Here is a 27,418-nt window from a genome sequence, read left to right on the forward strand (position 1 = left end):
GACTGACGGCGCCGCCGCCGCCGCCGCCGCCGCCGCCGCCCAGGGTAGCGCGGAGCCTCCGCTCCACCGCCCGCCGCCATGGACCTGTTCGGGGACCTGCCGGAGCCCGAGCGCGCGCCGCGCCCGCCTGCCGGTAAGCGGCGCGGGGAAGAGGGCGGCGCCGGGGTGCGCGGCCTCCGCCATCTTCGCGCCACTGCCGCCTCAGCCTCGGCCTGTGCCTCCCGGGGCCGCAGCGACCGCGCGGTCTGGGTCCCGGCCTCTCGTGGCCCACGCACGAAGCCCCGCGCCGACAGGTCGGGACACCCTGGGTTTAATTTAGCCACAGCAAGACTCCCAGCCGGGTGCTCTGGTCCCGGGCCGAACTGCGTGCTGGAAACCCCGAGAACTTAGAGAACAAGTTTCGACTCCCGGTTCCTCGGTGCGGGACTTGCACGGTCAATGCAGGGCGGTGTGGCCGACCAGCTCGGGAGGCGTATGCAGCCCGCGTTTGGGGAACGTCTTTGGCAGGGAATAGGAAGGTGGAGAGGACCAACGTTTGCCTTCAGAGCGTTCAGTTCTGATCTTAAGTGAAGATTATAAACCGTGGGAATCGCTAAGTACCCAGTGGAACGGTACCTGAAGTCTAGTGAGAGAGACTGGGGAAAGGCGGCTTTTAGTGAGGGCTTCCCGAGATGGTTGCAGAGATTCTAGACAAGGAAACAATATGTTCAGAAGGGGCCAGGGCTCAGATCTCCAGCTTGCCGGAGCGTGGCGGCCTAGCATGGGAGAGTGCTGGGGTTTGGGGTCATGAGAAGGTATTGTTCTGTCCTCTTCAGGGCCTGTGTATTGGCTTCTCACCTGCGCATCTCCAGACTTTATTGAGATGCTTTGTAGTGTCATCTTTTTGCAGTTGCTTCTAGTAGTGGTAGAGTTACTTGCTCCCACCAACCACTCTGATAGTAACAGGAGCTTCTAAATAACTACGCCTTGAGGCTGTGAATTTGACCCAGACATTCTTTTTGAAGATAACCACCGTTAGAGTTTTGAATAAAGCTGACTTTATACGGGTAGTCTTACGTCTTTCACACGAGTATAACCTGTATCTGAATGTGCTTTGGGCAGAGTTTGGATTACCAGGTGTCCCTGGAAATCTGTCATCATTGTAGTCCCTATTGCTTTTCATCCAAAATTAATTTGAGTCTTCTCCGAGGTCAAGGCTCTCTTGACATGACATAAAACCTTACAACTCCTTATTAAAACTTGGGATTTAGCAGATGGAATGCAGAGGGCCCAGGCTGACCTGCTTGTATAGAGGCAGTGGGGTATTTAAGATTCTTTACTCCCTAGGAGTGCATTTGGGAAGTGCTTTCTGCTTCCAGGAGGACGCTTTATATGTTACAGTGTATTCTTCAAGTTTTAAAATAAGACAGGCTTTCAGAATTTGTGGAGGACAGGAAGCTGAGGGCTAAATCCTGAAGAGATTGGCAGAATTGAGATTCAAAGTTACTGTAGCAAGCAGTTAAAACAGACTAGATGAGCCTAGCCCTGGTAACACATATGTAACCTCAACACTCACAGAGGCCCAAACAGGAGGATCCTGTGTTCAGGCCAGTCTGGACCACATAATGAGACTTTGTTTCAAAAAACAGCAACAGTACCCACAAAATGGCTACAAAACACCCTAACAAGAGGAAGTTTTGTTTTGTTTTAATGTGTACAAGTGTTTTTGCCTGCATGTATATTTGCATTACCTGTGTGCCTAGTACCTGCAGAGGCCCAGAAGGGCGAAGGAGCCCCTGGAATAGAGTTACAGGTGTGAGCTGCCATTTCTGTGCTGGGAGTTGAACCTAGGTCCTCTGAAAGAGCAGCCAGTGCTCTTAACTGCTGAGTCGTCATCTCTAGCTCCACGATGATGATTTAAATCATCATTAATATGATTTAAATGGTTTAATGTGATTTATGGTTTCTAAAATTGATTTGCATACCATACTATTTACCAGTCTAGCTGGTGGTGGGACCTGGGGAAATGGAGCCAGAAAATGAGGTGAACTAAAGTCTCCTGCAATAGCCAACTTTATTTAGAGCATCAAACAATTTATACTCTGAGGGTTAAGAAGAGTCACATGAGTAAAGTGTACAGTCACAAGGACAAGCTGCACTTGGCAAAAATATGTTTTCCATAAAGGCATAGAAACATTTAATTGGGTAATAGCAGCAAACAATAATGAGAAATCTGGAGCAAAATCATTCCTATTCACTACACCTGGGAGAAGCACGAAAACATTCCAAGAACAATTCTGTGTTTTGAAGGAACTGAGGTCACAAGACTCATGTCTTGTTTTCTTGGTGTTTTCTGACAAGCACTCAGAATTCTCACAGGACTCCATTCTGAGACCTGTTCCAACATCATACTTTGTTTCAGTAAATCGAGGGTTGCTAAGTAGTCAGAAGGACAAGACTAAATTGCATACCCTCATATATGATGGATCAGTGTAACAAATTTTCCAAAATAATACTGGGATCAATAAAAAAAAAATCTAGCCATTTACATGTAGTGTGTGGAAAGTGGAACATAACTGTCTTCAAATCTGGCTTTACACTACCCTTTTGCCTTCAGGAACTATTGGCTTGTATGTATAATAGGTGATGCCTCCTGCAGATATTGTATGGATTAAGAAGTACCAGTATGTTTAATGGAACACATGGCCCAGGTTGGACCACATACTCAGGGCTTTGCAGATGTTGGCTAGTTAACATCTGTGAGATGTGCACTGTAACAGCACTTTAAAACCAGTTGCAATGATTTTGGAGTGTATGGAGGAAGATGATGCCACCACTCAGCACAACAGGCATGTTTTGTTGACTTCTTTGGTTTGGTTTTTTAGTATCAAATCTTATGTTCACACCCACAAGACTTAAATTTTTATGGCCTGTAAGTATGTGTTATATGTTTTCAGATATTGCACTAAATTAGCAGGCTTTATCCCAGGACTTAAAAGATTTTGATAGTTGAGCATATCAATTAAAAGAAAAAAGATCTATCTTTTGCTAAAAGGGATGTTGCTTATTTATATAAGTAGTGGAACTTTTCTCTTAGATCCATAAAATGCTTACGTGGGTTGTTTAGTTATGTAGAGTGGGGTTCACTTGTTTGGTTGTTAACACCTGTATATTTAAAACTCCTGATCAATGTGGAGCTAGAGCATAAAGGTAGAGCACTTACCTAGTATGTGTGAGGCCCTGGGTTCAGATCTGGTACCAAAAAGCAAAAATACCTGATTGTCAGCCTGGGGCTATTGCTCAGTGGTAGAGCACATATTTAGCATGAGAAGTCTTGAGTTCAATCCCCAGCACTTCAAATAAAACTGATGTTTAATTGTTAAGGATTATTTGACAGGCTAACTTAAAAGTGTGTATTTTAGGGACTAGTGTGAAGACACATGTCTGTAATCTCAGCACTCGGAGGCAGAGGCAGGCAGATCTCTATGAGTTTGGGACCGGCCTGGTCTATAGAGTGAGTTCCAAGATAGCCAGGGCAGCACAGAGAAACCCCATAATAATAGTAATAACAATTATTATAATAATAATAATACTAAAGCAATTGAGGAAGAGCCTGGACATCGACTTGTAGCCTTCACACGCACTTATATACATAATGCATGCACACGTGTGCACACACCCACAGAAATGTACAGTACCCATCTCCATGGGTATTTATTTGAAAAGTATTGGAAATACAAATCTAAAATAAAGGTTGAAATATCAGAAGACATATTACTTTAAAACTTAATATATAAGCAAGGTAAAATGCAAGTCATAGAAAGTTAGAGTGAGAAAATAGTACAATATATATTATAAAGGATTAATATATTAATATCTAATGATTGAAAAATCACAGAATTAATAAGACAACCCCTTAGTGCATGCCTTTAATCCCAGCACTTGGAAGGCAGAAGTAGGCAAACCTCTTTGAATTCAAGGCCAGGCTGGTATAGGACTACATAGCAAATTCCAGGACAGTCTGAGTATATAGTGAGATGCCGTATCAAAAACAAAACAAAGTCTCATCATAATATATAATATCCAGTAAACATAGTTCCTGGATATAGATAATGGGGGGGGGTGAGTGATATTAGCTGTGATTAGAAGGGTGCATAGTTTATTTTCTATTAGTGTTATGGATCAGAGTTGCATGTTGTCTGGTGGAAGCTGACAACTGTAGCTCACATACTTTGGTTTCTATTTATTCAAAACAGTGCAAGGTTTTGGCTAATGAAAAGTTCCATAGTATAGTGTTTATGACCCACATCTCTTCCTGGCCTTTTGTCTAAGCTCAAATGTGGTGTTTATAGCTACAGTATATTTTAAAGGATCCAACTACACATGTGTTTGAGTATAGGAAGGGTGGCCAAAGAGGTCCTCATTAGCCTGGGGTTATGTTGTAGGAGAACTGTAAGGTATGATTGGTCTTTGTAAAGTCCAAGGCAGGTGCCCAGCAAGAGTCCACACTGGGGAATCAGCCAGCTGGGTTTGAATCTTCATTCCACTCCTCACAGCCCTCTCATTTGGGGCAGGTATTTGACCTTGGTGTCTCAGCTTCCTCTTTATTGAGTAGTAACAGTATCTTATAGATCTATTATAGTAATCAATTGATTTAAAATATTTAGAACCCTTAGTGCCTTACAAGCAATGAGTGTTTTACAGCTGATCTCAGTTATGGGCAATAAAATGTGAGGTAATCTCACTGTGTTTAATTTAAGTACCTTTGATGGTATTCTACAGTGAGAAAGAACAACATACTTTAATGGTGCAGTTTGAACACTCTCAGTGTTAGGGCTGAAGAGGGGGAACAGGCTTGCATGAACCAGGAAATCTGTGAGGAGTGCCTGAAAGAACTGAAAATACACATTACTTCTGCAAAGACAGCTTTCTCTATTGGACAGTGGTAGTGAAAAGATCATGCTTAAGAGGAGAAGGATTGGTTGTTAGGTTGGCCTCTTTGCTGTAATACACATGCTCCTCTCCTTAAGAGGCTTGGCTTCCTGGTATCCTAGCGTACTGAATGGAGTGTGGTTGTCCTAGATTATCTCATTTTTAAAAGATTTGTGTTTATGGGTGTTTTGTCTGTATGTATGTGCACCAGGTATGTCTGGTTTCCCCAGACATCAGAGGACGGTGTTAGATCCCCTGGAGCTGGAGTTAGGAATTGTTGTGAGTCACCTTGTGAGTGCTAGGAATTGAACCCAGGTCCTCTGCAAGAGCAAGTGCTCTAACTGCCGAGCCATCACACCAGCCCTCGACCCAATACAGTTTTGAGTGTCAGCGGAATGGATATTTTGATTGTTAGGCCTTTGGAAGTGAGCTGATAGAATATTAGGAGTTTGGTAGAGGAATTAATACATAGACTAAATACTCTTTAGTGTTCTACTTCTTAGGCTAGAGTAGTTCTTTGTGTCTGTGAGTTCCATAGTTGTCAATTCAATGTACCACAAATTGTAAGATTTTTTAAAGCTGTACTGAGCATGTGCAGACTGGTTTCTAGTTATACTTACTTAAATGATACAGTCTAGGAGCTATTTTTGCAGTATTTACCTTGTATTGGGCACTCAGATAGTCTAGAGACAGTTTGAAGTATACAGGGCAATGTTGGTGGGTTGTTTGGGTAAGGTGACATCTATGTAAGATAGTGACCATCCTGGATGTGGGTATTGGAGTGGTCCCAGAAGCAAGGGGCAGCTTTGCCTCCTGTTTCCATACATTCTGTGTCTCTTGCGAAAATGAAATCATTTGTGATTCCTCAGTTGGGGGAATCTTGACAGAGCATATTTCCTCATATGTAATATAGGAATAAAGCAAAAGAGATTTTGTTAACTTTAGGGTTTTTGTATATATTAAGGTACTTCTGACCTAAATATCCCCAAGATATCCCTTCCTTGGGATTGGTAAATTCTACTTTTTGTAGTTATGAGGAGAATTGGGCTAGGGAGATGGTCAGTGGGTGGAGTGCTTGCCATGCAAATATGCAGATGAGTTCAGATCCCCACTGCCTGTGTACATGTAGGGTGGGCAGAGAAGACTTTCTGAAGCCAAGTGGCTAGCTAATGAGCTGAATAAGCAAGCTCTAGGTTCAAAAGACCCTGTAGAGAGATCAAAGAAGACAGCCAGCATCTACCTCTGGCCTCCATATACACACAATGGCACTTGAGCACACACACATACCCACATGTAGACACACATGTACACCACAAAGGGTAAAAAGGAGAATTGATACCATCTGTCTTAGGGTTTCTATTGCTGTGAAGAGATAACCATGACAACTCTTATAAAGGAAAAACATTTAATTGGAGTGGCTTACATTTTCAGAGTTAGGGTTAGTTGTAGTCCAACATGGTGGCTTGAAGGCAGACATGGTGCTGGAGAAGGAGCCACGTGTCCTATATCTTGGCTTGCAGGCAAGAGGAAGTGGTCTGTTTCACTGGGCATGGCTTGAGCATATATGAAACCTCAAAGCCCACCTCCACAGTAACACTTCCTCCAGCAAGACCACACCTACTCCAACAAGGCCACACCTCCTAATAGTGCCACTCCCTTTGGGGCCATTTTCTTTCAAACCACCACACATCTCATCTTTATATGGAGACCAAATCATGATACCGATGAATCTCTGAAATATAAATTATCTAAGTGAACTGATTTACATGAGGGTATTTTTGCATGTGGTCAAAGAAACAAGCAGTAGGACAAAGATCTGAGTATTAGGTTCATAGTGCTAGGAGTTGAACCCAGTCTTCTGAAAAGGCACTGTAGGAGGTAAACATGCTGTATAGTGGTCATCTATACCCAGCCATACATTCTGAGAACCCATGTAGATACTAAAAGTGTAAAACTCTATGTTCCCTGTGCATGGTATTGTGATAAAGTTGAATTTTTAAATTAAGCCTGGGAAGAGGTTGACAGTAACTAATAATAAAATACTTACAATATATCATAAGAAGTGTGTGTTTTAAGAGCCGGAGAGATTGGCTCAGTGACTAAGAGCACTTCTTGCTCTTGCAGAGGATGCAGGTTCCATTCCTAGCACCTACATGATGGCTTGTAATCATCTGCAGCTCCAGTTGCAGAGGATCCAATGTCCTCTTTTGGTTTCTGGGTACCAGGCATGAACATGGTACACAGACATACATACAGACAAAACACTTGTACGCATAAAATTAAATAAATGTAAAATTTAAAGCTGGGCTGTGCTGGCACACACCTTTAATTCCAACATTTGGGAGGCAGAGGCAGGTAGGTCTCTGTGAGTTTGAGGACAGCCTGGTCTACAGAGTGAGTTCCAGGATAGGCTCCGAAGCTACACAGAGAAACCCTGTCTTAAAAAACAACAACAACTGTGTGCTTTGGGGACATTCTTAAGTAAAATAAAAGTTACTTGAACATAAATAGTGTAATCCTATGGCTGTCAGTCTGATAACCAAAATGGCCACTAATCACTAATAGCTTCCAAGTGATTAAGTGACAGGCAGCATGGAGAGCAAGGATTCCCTGGATGAAGGGATACATAGTGGCTCAGGGCTGAGGGTAGCACAAGGTTTTATTATGCTGACTTAGAATAGTGTGCAGTTGAAAACAAGACTGACTTTGGAAGTTTCCTATTTAATACAGTTGGACTGCAGTTGATACTGACTGACCAAAGCTGCAAAGTATAGGTAAGGGGTCTGTTTACCCCACTCCATCAGGATGGTTTCTCCTCATTCTTGTGTGTTAATTCATATGTTTAATAGTTTAAGTAGAATTTTGGAAGCTAGGGAGTAAGGAATAGTGGTTACATTTTATGTGAAAAATGATAACAAGACCTAAGACATTTATCTTCAGATTCTTAGATTGAAAAAAAAAAAAAAAAAAAACCAGAAACATTCCTTAGCTTTTTTCCTGAGGCCTGTCCATCCTGAAACTCCTCTTTTCTCCATTGATTGACATTTCTGGTGACACTAAGTTATGGTAGGTTCTCTCCCATTGCATACCAATAGCATTCAGTAGTACCCAGGGACCTTTGGAGGCTTCCTCTACTTCTCAACTCCACCTTGAGGTCCAAAAGTCATCTTTCCACTTTCAATGATTGTCTTTGAAAGGAAGAGTTGAGGAACATGGGTACATTATGTGTAGTTTAGTGGTAGAGCACACACTTAGCATGCATTCCATCCTTAGTACTGGGGGTCAAGGAAGGGGAAGAAGAGGCTGGCATGGTGGCATATGCACACCTTTAACCCCAGTACTCAGGATGCAGAGGCAGGAGGATCTTTATGAGTTTGAGATTAGCTTGGTCTACATGAGAATTTCAGGTCAGGGCTATATAGTAAGACCTTGTCTCCCTCTCCCACCCCCACCCCCCAAAAGGAAAAAAGTACCTTTTAAATTTGGCACTTGCTCGGGTGTCATTTCGTTGTTTTTATGTTGACTGTGATTGTTGAAAACAGGGGCTCTCCCATAGTAAAGAGCTGTCCAGGAGAGATTTTAAAAGATATGTCTGTTTAACAGAGGAGAAAGTCTGACTCGTAGCAAGCTGACTCTAAGCAGGGGAGGGCATGGTGTTCCCTGGGTGACCATCTGCTCTCTAACAGGTTTTCTGTTTTAGGGATAGAAGCACAGGAAGGACCCATTCTCTTGGAGGACCTGCCCCCGGCCAGCAGTACTGATTCAGGTACAGTCTTCAGGCTTTCCCAGGTGTGTGTCAACGTCTACTCATCCTGGGATTGTTGTAGTTGTCTCAATCTTTCTCCCTTTCCCCCATTTTTAACACACAGATGTTTTAGGTGTTGGCTGTCTTTAAGTTTTGAACCCATGGCCTCAGGTAAGGCAGAAAGACCTGCAGTAGCTAACTCTGAGAAGTGCTGCATAAACACGACGAGCAGTTTTCTCTGGTTCAATTCCGTATTTTACTAGTTGAAGTAAAATTCAGCTCCTTAAGACAGAATTTCTGTTTTCTTTGAAATCATAGGACTTTGAAATAGGTTCCGGATATTATTCCCTACAGAATGAGTTGCACTGGATTGACACAAGTGTTGAGTTTGTCTCAATGACCTGTTGCATAGGTGTCCTGGTGGGATGGATTCTGAAACTGAAGCCTGGTTGTTCATTTTGGACTCACTCTGGGTTCTTCTGTGTTTCAGGATCTGGGGGACCTTTACTCTTTGATGATCTCCCACCTGCTGGCAGTGGTGATCCAGGTAGGCAAACAGATTCCAAGGTGTGGATGGAGATAATCTTTCCTTTGCTACTGTGTAAACTGTATCCACAGGTTTTAGCAGGATTTTGAATGACATTGAAATGCAGTATAGACAAGGTCTATTAAAACTGAACAGGCACCTTCAAGTGGAGGCAGAGATTAGAGACCTCAGTAAGTCATTACTGATACATCACCATTTTGTTTCTTTCTTTGCCTTCACCTGCTAGGCTGACTTTTAAGAATTAAGATCCAGGCATGGAGGTGCTTGCCCATAATCTCAGCATTCAGAAGGCTAAAGCAGAGGGAACCTGAGTTCCACACTAGCCTGGGCTACATAGTGAGCCCATGTCTCAAAATAGTAATAATTTAAAAGGTCAGAAATTCACTCTGAACTTCGATATTAACCTTTTAAAAAAATTTCAACCTGCCTCATGATTTGCCTTATGTTCCCCACAGACACAGATATATGACAGTGTTCTGTTCTTTTTGTGTCCTGTTAGGGAAGAGGGAAGAATGATGAGTATACTGTTCTGTTACAGCCGAAGACTGCTTATTCCAACTAGTTGACAGCCTCTTGCTTGGAGTTGCTGTGATGGGGACTGGGGAGAGGCTGCGGATAGTCCTGCGTTTTGTAGTTAAAAGTTCCATTTGTTACCAACTAGAAAGAACACTTGCTACTTTTCCAAATAGATTTTTGTTTCACAGGTTTATCCCTGGGAAATCAATAGGCTTACTCAGAAAAAGCATTTAATTGTCGTATATAAGAATCACAAAGTTTTCAGGGCTGTGGATTCCTCCCAAAAAATTACAGCATGCTCAAATCAGTCAGCCTTGAAAATTTCCCTAATGAACTCAGTGCTCTTAATTATATGAGGGTTAGTATGCAAAACAAATGTTTTTATAGATTTAATTTAAAGATAATTTAAGAATAACTAATTTCTTAGTTATTCATGGGGCAGAAAACAGTAATGACCACACAGCACTCTTAATTTACATATGGGGCGCTCTGGTGCCCAATATTTTGGATTTCTTGGAAGACTGCTCATTCTTCTCAAGTGGGCAGAAACTATGTGTGGGAGTTGACCCTGTGCTAGTCTGTAAGGTAAGTCCTAGTGAAGAGTCTTTCATATACAGACCGTGTCCTGTGATGAGGTGGAATTCACCTGGAGGTCAGTAACAGCAGTGTACTTTATTTTGAAATTAGAAAGGATACAAAAAGGAAAACTGGGACTCCAGAAGTAAGCAGCATGATGCTGTTGGAGAGACATTGAGGAGACTCTTGTGAACCCTGTAGCATTTTCTCCTGAAGTTGCTCTTTTATGCAGGGTGTCATGTATTTTGTAATACCATTGGGGAAATACGCCCTTTTGCAAGTAGTTGAGTCTTCTTTTTGGGAAAGAGTAGGTTGAGTGAATGGCCACAGGGAACACTTACAGATATTTGACATAACAGACACACAATAGATGGTTTATGTATCTTGTCCCTATCGACATTCACACAGTTCCTAGAGACGGTCTACTCTCACCATGTTATGGATGAAGAAACTCTGGCGAACCTTATGCATTCCAAACACATGAGCACCGCTGGGGCAGTTAGGTATGGCTTGAGTACAGAGGTAGGGACATTTCCAGCAGTACTCTGTGCCTTTCAGGTAGAGCCTGCCTTTTAACTTGAATTGAGCCTTTTAGGAACCTGTTACTTGTTTGGACTTGTTCAGGAACATATGAATTTGCTTACAGCTTTTGGAAATTTCCCTATTGATCATAAGGGTCTGTGAATGTAACACATCATGAATATGCTACAGGCTAAAAGTTTAAGTTTGTATACAAAGTTTTGCTAGTGAGAAGTCTCTGGGACAGAGACACTCAGGTTCTCCATTCAGCCTGGATGTACCCTGTCTTCTACCTCCCCAACCATAAGTCCTAGCCCTAGGCCCTGTATATGCTGGTTCTTGCCTAAAATGCCTTGGTGTCTCTAGGTCTTGACTGGATGGCGTCTGGTCCACTGGTGACTCTTTCTGCAGTCTAAAGCTGTTTCTGTCTGGCTTTTACTTCATTTCTAGGTTCTCTTGCCACATCAGTTTCCCAGGCAGTGAAGAACGAAGGGAAAGGAGCAAAGAGGAAAACTCCTGAGGAAGAGAAGAATGGCGGTGAAGAGCTTGTGGAAAAGAAAGTTTGTAAAGGTTTTCAGACAGTTTGAAAACAAATGTATTAGATTTCATACCTTAAACATCCCAGAGCAAAACTAGTCTCGGCTTCCTAACTGTAGTACTTCTCAGAGTTTAAGAAGTGGGCTTGACCCCCCTTTTGCAAATGGTTTCTAAGACTGCCTTTGCTTTTCATGTACTTGTCTGACCTGACAGGAAACCAACCACATTGTTCCTCTGAGTTGAGAAGGACCTAGTCTTTAGTCTTTTCAGAAATGGCTGACTTTTGACTATCCATTCTTTCTGACTACCAGTCTTTGTTTTAAAACTCTTGATTAGCTTTGACTGAGAGAAATGGCTGTAGACTTTCACTTTCTGTACTGACTGAGAGATGGCTGTGGACTTTCACTTCCTGTACTGACTGAGAGATGGCTGTGGACTTTCACTTCCTGTACTGACTGAGAGATGGCTGTGGACTTTTGCCTGAGAGATGGCTGTGGACTTTCACTTTCTGTGCTGCCTGAGAGATGGCTGTGGACTTTCACTTCCTTCACTCTGTCATTTGCCACAAGTCACCCCAGTGAGAGCTGTAGTGGTGATGTGAGAGTACTGTTGGGACATGGCCAAAGGCATCTCTCCTAGAAGTGAGTACTCCAGCCAGGTGTCAGCAGAGAACTTAAACTAGCCAGAATCTAAAATTGACCCAATTCCATACTACAGCAGACTCCTTGCTCCTTCGCTTCCTCAGCTGGAATAAAAGTGACTTACCACTGTTGGCAGCCTGGAACATACAAATATACATTTTTCAGGGTCTCTAGCAGAGTATTTGGCAACTCCACTGATCTGAATTTCTTAGAAATGGGAGCTAGATTGTCACCAGATTAAATTTACACTTAGGGATCTCTCTCCCAGGTCCTTGGTCCCGCCTCTTGGTGAGGCGGCACTGCCTGGACTCTCACCACTGACTTCACATGCTGCCACAGCTCCAAGCTTTCTGGCCGAACCCTGATTGTGGCTTCTGACATATAGCTAGGGAGATGCCTTGAGGGATACTGCTTGTTTGAACCACTTGATGTTGCTCAGTAAGGCCACCATAGTACCTCTTACTTGCTCTGGGGCTAGGGCTTCTCAAGGGTGAGGCACAGTTTTGTATTGGCTTTTTGTTTTCTTTCCTCAGCCTCTTCGGTGATCTTTGGTCTGAAGGGCTATGTGGCAGAGCGGAAGGGTGAGAGGGAGGAGATGCAGGATGCCCATGTCATCCTGAATGACATCACTGAGGAGTGTAAGCCTCCGTCATCCCTCATGTGAGTACTTCGATTCCAGCAAGCCTGGTTGATGTGTGTTTCACCTATGTTCTACTAAGCTTTGGGCTGTGTGAGGGTGGTTCTCCAAGAAAGACTGATGTAATGAGTGGCCTGCTTTTTGCATCAGTGGATCATAGATGGGAGACTTTTGTCACAGTGGAACAGGAAGTTGCTGTTGGTATTTGGTGGGTAGAGACCATTGCTAAGTATGGGACTGCCTCTCGACACAGATTTGCCCAGCCTGAACTTTGAGCAGGGCTGCACCTGCGTGCTAAGTGGAAAGTGCTCCCCTGCTGTGGCCTGTCTGGTGTTGTACTCTCACAGTGACTGATCAGCTTCTGGCAGAGTGCTCTTACTCTGTGTTCTAGAGAGTGGGCGGATTGGAAGTCACTGAGTAAGGTCTACAGGAAATGGGGGTGTGGTGGTACGTGCTTGTCATCCTATCCTGCAATCCCAGCACTCAGTGGGTGTCGAGTTCCTGGCAAGCCTAGAACTACGAACTGAGGCTCTGCCTCCAAAACAATAAGAAAACAAACCCAACAGAGTCTGATGGCACTGGGAGAGGCCATCCAGACAGATAATAAGGGCCCAGAAAGACCAAAAAAGACACAATGGCCTGGAAGAGAGAAAGCAATGTTTTTTGCAGCTACACACGTGAAACTGAAGCCTCTGATCAGTTCTCAGACCTGGAAAAAACAAGCAGATGCAGCACATTGCATGACTGTTAACATTCTGTTATATACATAGTATCATATGTATGTAGGATTGAATAATTGAATCATTACACATTTCATCTGTAATTTCCTAAGATGACCCACGCCACCTGACTCTGTCACACAGGTGGTCCAGCTCCTGGTCTTACTAGCACTGTGTTCCTCCTAACTGGGCTTTGGTGGGTTCCATACCCATGCTTATTAAAAGCTCGACAGCAGCTCGGTGACACAGACTCCCAGGTCAGATGCTAGCCAGTCATTAACTTCACTGTTGGCTCATTTCTGGACTAATGTCTCGTGGGGTATAGTCAACTTCTGATAGGATATGCTGGAGAAGGCCAAGAAGATTAAGGGGGGTTGGGCAAGCAGTTGGGAAAGTTCCTGGCCCGAGTGACATCCCAGCTACTTTCTGTTGACATTTGAATAGAAATGCCGAAAAGGGAAAGAAAAGAAAAGTCAAGTTCATTCATCACAGATTTTTGTTTGTTTTCGAGACAGGGTTTCTCTGTGTAACAGCCCTGGTTGTCCTGGAACTCACTCTGTAGACCAGGCTGGCCTTGAACTCAAAGAGATCAGCCTGCCTCTGCCTCGGAAGTGCTGGGATTAAAGGCATGCGCCACCACCGCCCGGCTCATCTGTAATTTCTGTAATGGAGAATTACATAATGTACACACTGGATTTTCCCCTGACATGCAGTGTGCTCACAGCTGTTGTCTACCTCATCATTATGGCAGGCAACCATTGCTGCAGAGCCAGTGGTCATGACAGAGATGGGAACATAGTGGTTCCAAAGCCAGGAGAGGGCTCTGGGAAAGTCTCCCCAGATAATACCCAGGTGAACAAAGGTTGCAAGTTGTAAGGCAGATGAGGCTTGTTTCACCATGGTGCATAGTGTCTTACATTGCAGAGGAATTAGAAAGACTTTGAAAGAAAAGCTGATCTTAACATTAAATGTCATTGCTCATAGGCAGTTTTCTTTCTGATGTAGTTTTTTTAATTAACTTTTATTATTGTGTATGTTTAGGACATGGGCAGAGGGTCCATACATGACATGGTGCCTGTGTGGAGGTCAGTGGACAACTCTGGGGTTGATTGTCTTCATCCACCATTACATTGCTTCCAGGAATTGAACTCAGGTTGTCAGCCTTTTGAGGCAAGCTCTTTACCCAGTGAGCCATGGAGACATGGTCATACTCTGTAACCTTGGCTGGCTCAATATATAGACCAGGCTGAACTCGAACTCACAGAAATCTGCCTGCCTCTGCCTCCTTAGTGCCATGATTAAAGGCTTGCACCACTACACCTGGCTCCTATGTAGGGTTTGTTTGTTTGTTTTTATGGCTTTTACCATATAGATGGGTTTTTTGACAAAAGTTGAATAGGAAATAGGAATAAGACTATCACCATAAGCTTTGAAGTTGGACATTAGTCAACATTTAAGTAACAATCGTGGAACGTTTTGTTCTTAAGGACATTTTTGACCAGAGTCTTGGATGAGTAACTTTTTTTGTTTGTTAAAGTCTGATTTAAATGGGATAAAAGTTCTGAATTCTAATTTCACTGTCTGAAAAATCATATAGCTTAGTTTTTAAATTTTTATTTATGTGTATAAGTATTTGCCTGCATGTTTGTTTATGCACCACATGCATGCCCATTGCCCACAGAGGCCAGAAGAGGGCTTTGGCTTCTCTGGAGCTTGAGTTATAGATGGTTTGTGAACTACCATGTGGTGCTGAGAACTGAACCTGGGTCTTCTGCAAGAGCAACAAGTGCTCTTAACTGTTGAGCCATCTCTCCAGCCTACAGCTTGGTTTCTGAAACAAAGGTGGTTTTGTTTCATGTCTTGAGACAGGGTCTCACTCTGTAGGCCAGGCTGGTCTTGGAACTCACAGTGTAGCCTAGGCCGGCTTCAAACTCTCAGCTGTTCTCCTCCTCTAGCCTCCTGTGTTTTAGGATTATGGGTGTAAACTAAATACTGGACTCAAATTTGAGTTTCTAACAATTAAAATGCACGAAAGTTATTTAAATTTTTATCTCTTAAGCATTACTACTTTTTCCCCCATTACATGTTAGTATAACTGGTGTCTCAGCAATGTGACTTGCTCTGTCTCAGTGTTCCATGTTTGATGTAGTGATGCCTGCATGTGATCCCAGCATTCTGCAGCAGGGGCACAGGTCTATAACTGGAGGCCAGAGTGGGCTAAATATGGAGCCACATCTCAGAATTAAACAAAACAAGCTTCAGTGAAGAGGTGTGATATGCTTTAAGGATGTAATTGATTGTTAATTAATTCTTCCAGTACTAGGGTTTCATACTTTGCTGTTTTTGATGGACATGGAGGAATCCGGGCCTCAAAATTTGCTGCACAGAATTTGCACCAGAATTTAATCAGGAAATTTCCTAAAGGTGAGACTGAGAACTGAGTCAACATTTGACTTGTCTCTGCTGTTTGCATGGCAGAGTCTTTCAGGTAGCTTGTTATATTTCAGCAAAGTCACTGATGGGCCTGGGGTATAGCACAGTGGCTTATTCACTTGCATAGCATGCATGAGGACTTTGTCCTCGGGACCACATATACTGGGTGTGCTGCTGTTCATGAGGCAAGAGATCACAAATTAAAGGTCATTCTCAGCCACACAATGTGACCAACCTGGGCTAATGCGAGAATGTCTCCAAAAAAAGTCACTTTTTTTTAAAGGGGTGAACTTAGGGGTCAGAAGTAAGGGGCTATGTGGATAGAGCATCGTATCTTGGCCTCTGGTCAAGTGTCTGGGGTATGGTTAGTGTCTTTTCTGCCTCCACAATGGGAAACCAGTACAACCAAATTCCCATGGTGCTCCTACAGGTGAGGAAACAGACATTGTTAGTCAGGACGTGCTAGAAATAAGTTCATGTGTCAGCTGACCAGCAGAGCCACAGCCAGAGTGGGCACAGGCTTCCCTCTTGACAGGTTCTCTGTTTGACCCTTCTCTACCAGGAGATGTAATCAGTGTGGAGAAGACTGTGAAGAGATGCCTACTAGATACTTTTAAGCACACCGACGAAGAGTTCCTGAAACAGGCTTCAAGCCAGTGAGTATAACTCCATGCAGAATGCTAGTGTGGGGTGTTTTCCTAAACACCTTCCAGGTCTTGTGATGCTGTTTAGCACAATGCTTCCTGTCTCAAAAGTACCCACTACCGTGTATGCTCTTAAAACCATTAGCTACAAAAGGAGGTGGGGCCAGTGAGGTGGCTCAGTGAGTCAGGATGCTGCCACTACTTCTCATGACCTGAGTTCAATCCCTGGAACCCTCACGAGAAAAGGAGACACTGCTAAAAGTTGTCCTTGTACATGTGGCACATGCACACACAAATGCACGTGCGCACCGTTCACATAAATACGACAATAATCTTTTAAATAAAAACAAACAAACAGAAAAAGCAAAAGTGCTTTTTAAGAGATGTGTTGTGGGGGCTGCAAAGATGGCTCAGGGGTTAAAGCACTGACTGCTCTTCCAGAGGGCCTAGGTTCAGTTTCCAGCACCCACATGGTGGCTCACCACTCTGTGACTCCAGTTCCGAGAGATCCAGTGCCCTTTTCTGGTCTCTGCGAGCACCAGGTGTGCACTTAGAGACATGTAGGCAAGACACTCATACATACAAAATAAAAATAAGAAAGGTTGTGTGTATCTCTGCATTGTAATAAGGAAAGATCTGACTCAGGCTATGTTAGAAAAAATGGTTTGGCGTAGTTTTCATTTTCAAGAGAGGGTTTCACTGTGTATCCCTGGCTGGCCTGGAACTCTGCCTGCCTCTGCCTCCTGAGAGCTGGAATCAAAGGTGTGAGTGACCACTCCAAGCCCAAAATAAAGAGTTTTGTTTTAGCTTGCCATTCTGGATTTCAGGCACAGCATAGGGCAACCCAGTTAGTTTAGCCCTTTGACTGAAGTGGCGTATCATGGTGGGAGTATCAGAATGAATGCCTATATCTTAGCCAGAAAACAAGAGACAAGGAAAATGGGCCAGAGTCCCCACAGTCCCCTTCAAAGGCATACATACAGTAAGATCCCACATTCTGTATGAGGGGCTTTCACGGTGACCTATGACCTCTCATAAGGCCCCATCTCCTAGAGGTCCATATCACTTGCTAATAATACCACTGTGGGATCCCAGCCTTTGACACAGGGGCAATTAGGGACCCTACCCATATTCAAACCATGAAGTAGTTTAGAGGATACAGTCTGTTTTAGCCTGGCAGACTTGCTGCTTGGCTCTAGAAGTTAGTTTCTGGGCACTCGCCAGTAGTAACTGCATTTCTGATGTGTTTCCCCAGGAAGCCTGCCTGGAAAGATGGGTCCACTGCCACATGTGTCCTGGCTGTAGACAACATCCTGTATATCGCCAACCTTGGAGATAGTCGGGTATGTGGCTCTTAGCCACCTGCTTAGTGACAACATGTCTTGAGAGAACCTCAGCGAGTGTTGGTGGCTGGTTGGGCCTTCTAGTGGGGTTGCTATAAGGAGTATTCCAGTGGGCACCTGGGAAGGAATCAACAGCTGAGCTAGAGGCCAGGCTGTTCTCCCAGAAGACCCTGAGCTTCCTGTTTTAACACCCAGATCCTCTGTCTCTCCCCACAGTGGTTTTCCTTCTATGCATACTATTAAGTGATGCTGTGGTTTGGAATGAAATCAGTACACAAGCAGCTTAGATCCTCATTTTTCTGACCTTAGTTGGTATTGAATGAAAGAATTAACACTGTCTTTCCAAAGCATTGTGACTGCAGAGTAACTTGAACACTGTGAGTGAGAAAGTACAAGGCCAAGCCCATCTGCAGAGCCCAGGGAGAAAGTCCAGGGTAGTATAGGAAATGGCCTTGATCGATGGCATGCCGCTTTTCCGTCCAGCCCTGGAGCCCCTCAGTTGTCATGACCACTCACACTTGAGCAGTCTCTACAACCCCCTCTCCTCTGCTACTTACGGTTGGTTCCTCATCACTAGGAGGGCAGCTGTGAACTTGAGGTGACAGCCTGTCTTCACGGAGCTTATATTCTTGGGGGCCTCTGTAGACTAGTTCTAGTACGTGTTTAGAGCAAATGACTCTAACAGAGCAGGAGGAAAGGTGTGCCCTCCTCCAAATTCTTCAAATCCAGACCCAGTCTGAACTGTGGTTCTTTGTGTGATTTTAGGCATATTTCTCTTGGGCTTCAGCGTCCTCTCTGAAACGGGTACAGTAACCATGGTCCTGGGAGCACAGCAGTGCTTGCTTGCCCATACCCTCACCTCTCAATAGACTCACAGACTTCTGACTTTGACCGTGGTATTTGTCAAATGCCTTTCTTCCGTGTCACTGATGTGACAGTGACCATGTGAGTGATTGGCTACGGTCAACCAGCAAGGCTTATGCCAGAATTGACACCAAAATGGGATTTCTCACCCTGAATGTGTTTCCGCAGCTTTCCTATTTGCTGTCAGATTCTCTGGACTTCTGTATGTCAACAGGTGCTAAGTGTGAAGTCCCTGTTAGTCTCCCTTCAGCTGGTTCCTAGATCTGCTCACTGAATTTCCTGGCTTGTGATCTCTACCTTCCCAGGCAATCCTGTGTCGATACAACGAGGAAAGTCAAAAACATGCAGCCTTAAGCCTCAGCAAAGAGCACAACCCAACTCAGTATGAAGAACGGATGAGGATACAGAAGGCTGGAGGGAATGTCAGGTACCCAGGGGGTTTATGGGGCCCTGGGAACTGAGGCCTCAACCCGCTTGAGGATTAAACATGCATGGTACACAGAAGTCAGATTTTGACGCCCACTCTCAGGTCTGGCAGTGCATATGGCTAACTTGTGGGAGTTCATTTATGTCCTAGGAGAGGCAGAGAGTGATTGAGAAATGTCTCCCTGACTGAGCAGAAAGACAAAACCTGTCTCAGGCAGCTACTGACCACTTACTATTTTCAGTGTATCTGAGAAGCTGCTTAAATGCTGTCCTTGTTTGTTTGGTTGCTCTTGGTTTTTGATATAGGGTCTCACGTAGCCCAGGCTAGCCTTGAACTCCTGACCTTTCTGTCTCCAACTCCTCACTGCTGGAATTACTGGCCTGCTTTACTGTGCCCATCTTAAATACTGCCCTTTGTTGCACTGAATAAATTAGAGTTTCCACCAGAGAGAAAATCTCAAGTGGTTAGTAGGACAGATTCAGAGCTAGATGTGGTAATACCTGTAGTCTCAGGTACTTGGGAGACCGAGACAGGAAGATTATTTGAGTTCAGAAGTTCAAGGCCAATCTGGGCAATGTGGTGGACACTGCTCCAAAACTTCTTTAATGAAGGGGTATCTTTGGAGTGTGTTGTTGCTGACGTGGGACGCTCTGGCACAGAGGACTGTGCTTGCCTGCTGTGTCCTTGTCAGTTTACTCACCACTGTCTTTGAAGGCTATGGAACTCCTCCAGTTGGTCACTGTCCCCAGAGCGTAAAGGAGAACTGCAGTCTTGCTGTGGGGAAATTCTGCCACAAGGACAACGCCTTCGGAATGTGACCATAAATGGGTTCTGGTTCTTTCTACAATTTGTCCTTTAATTTAATTTAATTTTTTTTCTGTTGAAGATAAATGTTCCAAAGTCTGATTTTAGTTGTGCTGCTGGGATGTTTTGAAATTGAAAGTCCTATGGCTAAGAGCCTGGCTGTGTTGGGTTAATGTCCCGGTCTCCGCTTCAGTCAGAGCCATGTTGAGGGGCCTCCGTGGATGGGCTTGAGCAAGCTGTTCCTTTGAGAAAAATGGGATGTGAGGCCAGAGGCTGGCAAAGCCTTTGTCTGAGTAGTGGTCTACTCTCCCGCCCAAAGCTCGGACTGGTTCTTTCCTTCTTCCAGGTCATATTAAAAATTTCCAACATGCAGAAAAATAACTTAAAAATAGTAAAGCAGATTTCATGATTTCCCACTGGACTCTGGTTAGCAATTGCCATGTTCTTTCTGTGAGTGTATGGCTGCAGTAGACATTTGCTATGGATCTGTGGATACTCTGACGTCCGCGCCTGCCGTAACTGAGGATTTCATACATTGTACCGTGTATTTGATTGTACATACCCTCCACCTCCCATCGGGCCCTCTTTAATACGTCCTCTCCAAATTGCATGTGTCCTCCTCCCGCTGCCCTTTTTTTTTCAAAATTGAATTTCATGTTAGGCTTTGAACTATATTAATCTAATCTAGTAGTTATTGAAGTCACCTACATTCTGAATTACCCATTTCTTCACTGTATCTGCCCAAATATTTCCCACAAACTGGAAGTTAAGAGTTAAAGCCTTCTTTTGATTCAGGTTGTTGGAGCTGGAAAGGTGGCTCAAAGTTAAGAGTGCTTACTGCTCTTACTGAGGACTTGGTTCAGTTCCTAGCACCTGTACGCTAAAAAACACTGTAACTTCAGTTCCAGGGAATACGACGCCCTCTTCTGGCCTCCATAGACATGTGCATGCACACAAACACACACAAGTTCATACACATTAATAAAAAGTCATGTTTAGATTCAGAATTTTTTTTTCAATGATATTTATTATGGCCTGGCATGTAGTTTAATAGCCACCCTGCTATCATGAATGGCCCTGGGTTTGATTGACAGCACTGAAAATAAAATTATGGGGCTGCCCTGTCCTGCAGGATACTGCTGTCTGTGCTGAGTCTCCGTACTCAGCTGTGTGCTCACAGCACTGCATTGTGCTGCAGAGGACGGACGTTGTGCTTCCTGAGAAGTACTGCTTCCTGTCAGCAGCCGTCCTCCCTCTGTATTTGAAGGTGCTCTCTGAGGAAAGGCCCTCCTCCCGGGGAGAGTGGGAGAATTCCTCCTGAAAAGTAGGGACATGTCTAAGACTTTGTTCAGAGTCTGAAAAGCTGTGTTGACCTCGGTGGGGTAAGGGTTCTTTTTGTGTTTTGTTCTGCTCCCTGCTGTGTCCTGCTGAGCTGCTGTATGAGTTGTGCTTTTATTGCTGTGACAGCTGTCCAGGCACAGCTGCTGGAAGAAGCTCCTTTGGGTGCTTCGCTATCCTGTTCACATTTGCCACCAGCTTTAAGACCCGAATCCTGTGCTGAGTGCTTATTTCTTCGTGGTGTTAATTCTTCTGGAGTTGGTTCAAGGGCAGAGTTCAACACTATAAAATCATAGGCTAGATAGCTATTTCTTAACCCAGTTTCTCATTACAGCATTTTTCTCTTCTTTGATTTAATATTTGTAGTTCTTTCCTATTGAAAACCTGGTTTATAATAAAAGTATATTTTTTTTGTCCAAATAGCCTCAAAATGATAGTCACAAAGTTACCGCTGTTTGATACTTTCCATATTCCTTGGTGTTTGGCTGACTTGGAATGTAATTCACTGTGTATGTACTGTCACAGTGCTGGATGCAGGCCTGTCACATGCTGTGTCCAGGGATCCCGTCAGTACTGTGTGCAGGTGAAGGGACTGTTCTCACTGTTCTTGTCACTGCCTTGGTCATTAAGACCATTATTTCAGCTTTCAGTTTCAAGGCTTTTTTCCTCTATGAGTTGCATGAAAGATTGAAATCTTTCTGCATTGTTGTTGGGCATGGAGAGTGGTGCAGCCGCTGTGGAGACTACAGTTCGTCCAGGTTACATGGGATCACACAGGACACAGCAGCAAGCCCTGTATACCAGTGGTTCTCAACCTGTGGGTCACCACCCCCACAGGGGTTGCATATCACATATTTACATTACATTTTATAACAGTATCAAAATTACAGTTAGAAGTAGCAACAAAATTATTTTATGGCTGGGGGTCACCACAACATGAGGAACTATATGAAAAGGTTGAGAACCGCTGCTACACCATGTTCTCGGTAGCCACAAGAGGGCAGCAGTGTGGTATCCATTAACAGATGACTGGAGGACAGTGTTACTAGCCTTCAGGAGGCACGAAGGCCTCATAGAGGCCACATGGATGAATCTTAAGGACATTGTGTGGAGTGAATAAGCCAATCACAAAAAAACAAACGCCATGACTCCCTGTTGAGGACCCAGACTCCTAGAGCTTAGGATTAGGATGAGTCTTCTGGGTGGAAAGGGGATGATCTAGTGCTTAACTGGGAACAGAGGTTTATTTAGTTTAAACGGGCAGAGAGAACAGTCTAGGGATGGGCAGTGGTGATGGCTGTGTGCCCACATGAGTGTCTATAACACCACCAAACAGCCTAAGATAGTTAATGCGGTTTATGTCGTGTGACTCTTACTCCTTTACCACATAGTTCAGACACAAACTGAGTGAAGGGCGTTTAGAGAGGGCGGGGTTCATCTCTGTTTACTGATACTTTTCTGGCGTTTCCTAAGAAAATAAGCAACTTTGTGATCATTACAATGAGGGCAGTGTGCAGCAAGGATTCCTCTGAGAGCACGAAGAGAGGTTATTTTTATTTTATAGGGAAGGATCTAGCCAGACAGGGAGAGGCTTTCTGAAGACACTGACATTGCAGTCCGTCAGCGCCATGCACCTGGGCCTGGGCTGAGTGCTAGTCTCGTGTCCTCAGGGACCAGAGCTTATGTCAGGCTCATGTTTACTTGCTGCCTTTGGACATCTGCTCTCGGGGATAGAGCTCCCTCCTCCAGCCTAGCTGCACACAGCAGTGTGGATAGGCTTCAGAAGTCAGCAGTCTCCTTTCTTCAGCAGCCAGCTGAGCCCCAAATCCCTAAAGAGCAGGAAGGAGTCTTAGCTTGGGGGAACTAGAGTAGGAAGGTCTGAGGGCTGCAGAGGAGGTGCTCAGAGTGTGGGGCTGCTTCCTCCGTGGGTGCTCCCAAGCTGAGCACCCACACTGTTAAGCATTGCTCCTGGGGACTCACTTTGTTCCATTTCTATCTAGTATGTGTTCTAGAATGCTCTGCTTTTCCCAGGTGCCAGCAGAAGTCTTTAGGGATTAAAAAAGCATATTCATTCAGGATGGCTGAAGTGAGCCACTGTGGGTGACTAGAACCCTGAGGGGTCAAGGCTGGGCTCAGTGCTGTCTCCAGGACTGTAGCACTAGCCTAGGAAAAACTTCCTGTCCCACCTGTCTGCCTATACAGCATCTCATTTGTGACTTAGGAACTGCTGTGCTATTGAACCTACCACACTGCTTTGTCCTTTACTAAGTCTTAAAATGATGGCCTAAGGGCCCATGTGGTCACAGTGAGCGCCTGGGCTAGGTTGATTCTTAGGGGCAGTGGGACTCCACACTGGTTCTCTTGAGTCGTGGTGTCTGTATTAGGTGCCTCTTCCTGTTTGCAGGCCATCCATCTCCTGTTTCTTCCCTGCCCCTCAGCAAAAAGTATGGTTGAGAATATAATGAGAGTGTGGTCGTCACACTGCGGATGTGAAGAAAGCACTTCAGCATCCAGGCGGCATAGCCTCGATGGTCCTTTGAGCCTGGCCTCGTCAGTTAGAATGCAGACCACGCTCTTTCCTGGCCACCTGAACACGGGCTGCTGCATGCTCAGTCATCTAAGGGGCCTAGGACCCACCCTGTCCTGTCCAGATAACTGGGCATGGGAAATTGGGGAAGGAGTGTAAGCGTTATAGTGAGATTCGCTGTTGAGCTCACCAGCAGTTAGGTTGGATGATGCCAGTTGTCACAGTGTACAGCTGTATGAGTTCCCAGGCCCTAGGGGAACAGGACTGGAATGACCTAGGTTTATGTCTGCACCTCACCTGAGACAAATGTTACACTAGCCAGGTGCCTCCCAGCACTGGAGGCAGAGGCAGGCGGATCTTTGAGAGGCCAGCCTGGTCTACAGAACAAGTTCTAGTACAGCCAGGAGAAACTGTCTTGAAAAACAAAAAGAACTATCAGGCCCAGCTACCATGATCTCTGAGTTTCTGTTTTTGGGGACCTTTGACCTGTCAAGTGAGAGTTTGACATTGTTCTACTCATTTTAGAGATGGGCGTGTCTTGGGCGTGCTGGAGGTATCCCGTTCCATTGGAGATGGGCAGTACAAGCGCTGTGGGGTCACATCTGTGCCTGATATCAGACGTTGTCAACTGACCCCCAATGACAGGTAAAAGCACATGGTCACCAGAGGTGTTGGTGTACATGCACAGGGGCTTGTTTCTCTTTCTGACTTTGCTCCAATCTGTGTTCCATCTTTGCTGGGGCCATTGCCTGGCCCTGGGGTGTGGAGACAGACCGTGGTTTCTGGTTTCATGGGGTCTACAGTGGTCAGGGAACAAATGAGGTGGATACATGGTTTATCACAGGAGTGTGGAAGTTGTCCCAGGAGGCTTTAGCAGTGGGGGAAGAGCATCCCTTCCAGAAGGATCATCCCAACCCATGTCAGCTCATTCAGGGAACAGTGTGAAGCAGCCAGGTCTGTGCTAATAATGGTGACTGGGAAATGATGGATGGAGGAGGAAGTGAGAAAAGTTCTGGGGACAGATTGAGCAGGATCTTGGGTTTCACTGAGGCATTTGGGTTTTAGCTCATAAATGTAGTCACAGGAGCAGAGGCTGAGAAAGACTTCCTGTTCAGGCATCATCTGTTGCAGGTAGATCAAGACCAGGCATGGGCTTGTGAGGGTAGCATAGGGAGCCTAGCAAGGATGGCCAAGGACCAGGCTACAGAGCAGGGAGCTTTCCTGACCCCAGCAGGTTGGTGAAGGCTGAACTCAGGAAAACAGGACTGAGCTGAAGCGGGGTGGGTGGCAGAGAATAGTAGCCACATGGCAGCCTCCTGGCATAGCTCTGACGCCTGCCTGCGCCATGTTGTTAGCCATCCTAGAGTCTTGGGAGCCCTTTTGTAGGGTTTCTTTATCGCTTTCTCTGCCCTGGATGAGGCCAAGCCAGCTAGCTACCTGACTGCGGTCTAAGCACACATCTGTGTGATTAATTACTCTAATCTGACTAAAAATACTGGAAAGAATAACCTGCTTACACTTGTCCCCACCATGTCTCAATCTCAGGCTGTGTGCCCAGAAAATGTGGCTGGGCACGTGCCCTGTCAGAAGAGGGAAACTGGACAGGATAGGAAGCAAAGGCAGCTAACTACCTTAAAGCCAGGCCAGGCCAGCAGTGGCTGCCTCAGTGAGACATGGATGCTCAGAAGCTTCCTCTGGTCATCTCGGGGAGAGTGAGCTATGTTCAGACCAGAGAATGGGGGGATTCACTTTGGAATCTGGGGCCCTCAGGAGTGAAGCACTACCCAAGGGTGCCTCACTTAGCTTGCCCATAGCTCTCCATTCTTGGGCCTGTGGTGGTAGATCCCAGGGTGTGTTCACTACACACCTGCTGTTGTCGTGGTTGTCCCTGAGGTGCCAGGATGCAGCATCTCTATTGGTGGGTGGGGAAAATGTAGTCCCTCTTGTGGTATACAGCATCCCACCCACAACTCAAAGGAGTTTTAGCTTTCTTGTTTCTATTGCTTTAAAAAAAAATTTTGGCCACTGAGTTGTTGGACAGACACAAAGTTACTGGTTTGGTTTTGGGGTTTTTTGTTTGTTTTTTGAGACAGGGTCTCACTATTTAGACCAAGCTGGCCTCAGAATCCACCTGCCTTTACCTCCTGAGTGCTGGGTTTAAAGGCATGTGCTAGCAAGCTCAGTTGGTTTTGGTCTTTTGAGACAAGGTCTTCTGTAGCCAGAGTGACCCCTTCTCTACCTCTAGAGGACTGAGATTATGCATGTGTATGCCACTATCCTTTTATTTTTTTTGGGGGGGGGGGGGAGTACTGAGTATGGAACCAGTGCCTTCCTTGCGTTAGGCAGCTAACTACTCTTCCACTGAACTGTCCCTCAGATCACCTCCTGTTAAAGAGCTTGTGGCTGAAACCCCCTCGTTTCTTCCCAATGTTGTAGGTTCATTTTGCTGGCCTGTGATGGGCTCTTCAAGGTCTTTACCCCAGAGGAAGCTGTGAACTTCATCTTGTCCTGCCTTGAGGTGAGACATCTTAGAGGGTGTGCCACTTGTCTCAGCTGCTCTTTACTTCCATACCCCTGTGTCAGGAGTAATTCTTGAAGTCTTCTCAACACAAACCCTGTTGGGGGCTCACCAGTCACTCTGTCCCGCCAGCCTGTGTGAGGACAGAGCAGGCACTTTCCCGGCTGTAGTGTCTTGGGATAATGACAAAGGCTGATGTCCTAGTCACTCAGCTCCCATCCCTTTGGTAGGATGAAAAGATCCAGACCCGAGAAGGGAAGCCTGCTGTCGATGCCCGCTATGAAGCTGCATGCAACAGGCTGGCTAACAAGGCAGTGCAGCGGGGCTCAGCAGACAACGTGACGGTGATGGTAGTGAGGGTAGGACACTGAGGGCCTGCACATGCGCTCTGGACTTGCAGGTTCATTTTCTCTGTGCACGGTGTGTGTGCTCCTGTGGGACTTCTATGGCTGTAAATAAACCTTTCTTTTTTCCTAGTCATTGGAGTTCCTTTAATTTGCTTTGAGTGACTGGTCCTGAGTTAACTGTTTGCTTTAGAATGTGCTCTGGGTCTGTCCTCGTCTGAATCATCCTGGGCATCTTGGACAGGCCCACAATGACCTGTTATGTCGTTCACATGCTCTCACCCTCATCATGGCTGCTGTGGGGAATGGGACCCTGCAGTGGGATGATGGAGTGTCAGTCAGGCTTTGTTCAGTTTTCTGTACAGAACACATGCTGAGCATTTCCAGCAGGAACCCAGGTGTGGCTGGAATGGGGCCCACAGATGAGATTACCACATGGAGTGCCAGTCCCATCACGCCTCCTCAACAGCTACGTTCAGCTCACTCCTACTCCTTTAAAGGACTGTTGTCCTGACTTTCACCCTGATGTCACCAGCCACCACAGCATCAGTTGAGTGCTTGGTTTTGCTGCCTGAGGTAAACATGTCAGGGAACCTCTGGGCAAGAGCATCATCCACCCCCCCCCCCCCCCCCCCCCCCCACCCCCCCCCCCCCCCCCCCCCCCCCCCCGAACCTTTTAACCTGCCTGTAAACACTTTCTGTGTAGGAAGTCAGTGCTCGGGTCATTTAGTGAAGAGCTCTTGCAGCTTCTTATGTAAACACCTGGCCTGGGGCTGTTAGGGTTGCCCAGCCGCCTCTCCAGACCTGTTTTTGTAACAACTACTGCCC

The 27,418-nt window shown here is 45.3% G+C and overlaps 1 protein-coding gene across 1 annotated transcript; it reads left to right on the forward strand.

Annotated features, from left to right (window-relative positions):
* Window positions 1–26,722, forward strand: Ilkap (ILK associated serine/threonine phosphatase). Its single transcript, XM_052750410.1, has 12 exons — window positions 1–133; window positions 8,612–8,677; window positions 9,147–9,203; window positions 11,265–11,384; window positions 12,526–12,652; window positions 15,666–15,772; window positions 16,344–16,437; window positions 17,681–17,768; window positions 18,938–19,059; window positions 24,254–24,373; window positions 26,165–26,246; window positions 26,477–26,722. The coding sequence occupies exons 1-12, from the start codon at window positions 79–81 to the stop codon at window positions 26,615–26,617; spliced, it is 1,179 nt and encodes a 392-aa protein (XP_052606370.1). The 5' UTR covers window positions 1–78; the 3' UTR covers window positions 26,618–26,722.
* Window positions 26,723–27,418: the final 696 nt, after the last annotated feature.

The sequence above is a fragment of the Peromyscus californicus genome, unplaced genomic scaffold, assembly GCF_007827085.1.
Source record: "Peromyscus californicus insignis strain IS unplaced genomic scaffold, ASM782708v3 Scaffold_21__1_contigs__length_65335640, whole genome shotgun sequence".
Classification (NCBI taxonomy): Eukaryota; Metazoa; Chordata; class Mammalia; order Rodentia; family Cricetidae; genus Peromyscus; species Peromyscus californicus.

Bases quoted from the DNA above. Each gene is read 5' to 3' on its own strand.
- Ilkap (XM_052750410.1), top strand. From the start codon at position 79: ATGGACCTGTTCGGGGACCTGCCGGAGCCCGAGCGCGCGCCGCGCCCG. The intron at 8,678-9,146 runs GTACAGTCTTCA...TCTGTGTTTCAG, and splicing joins GGCCAGCAGTACTGATTCAG to GATCTGGGGGACCTTTACTC. The intron at 16,438-17,680 runs GTGAGTATAACT...GTGTTTCCCCAG, and splicing joins CTGAAACAGGCTTCAAGCCA to GAAGCCTGCCTGGAAAGATG.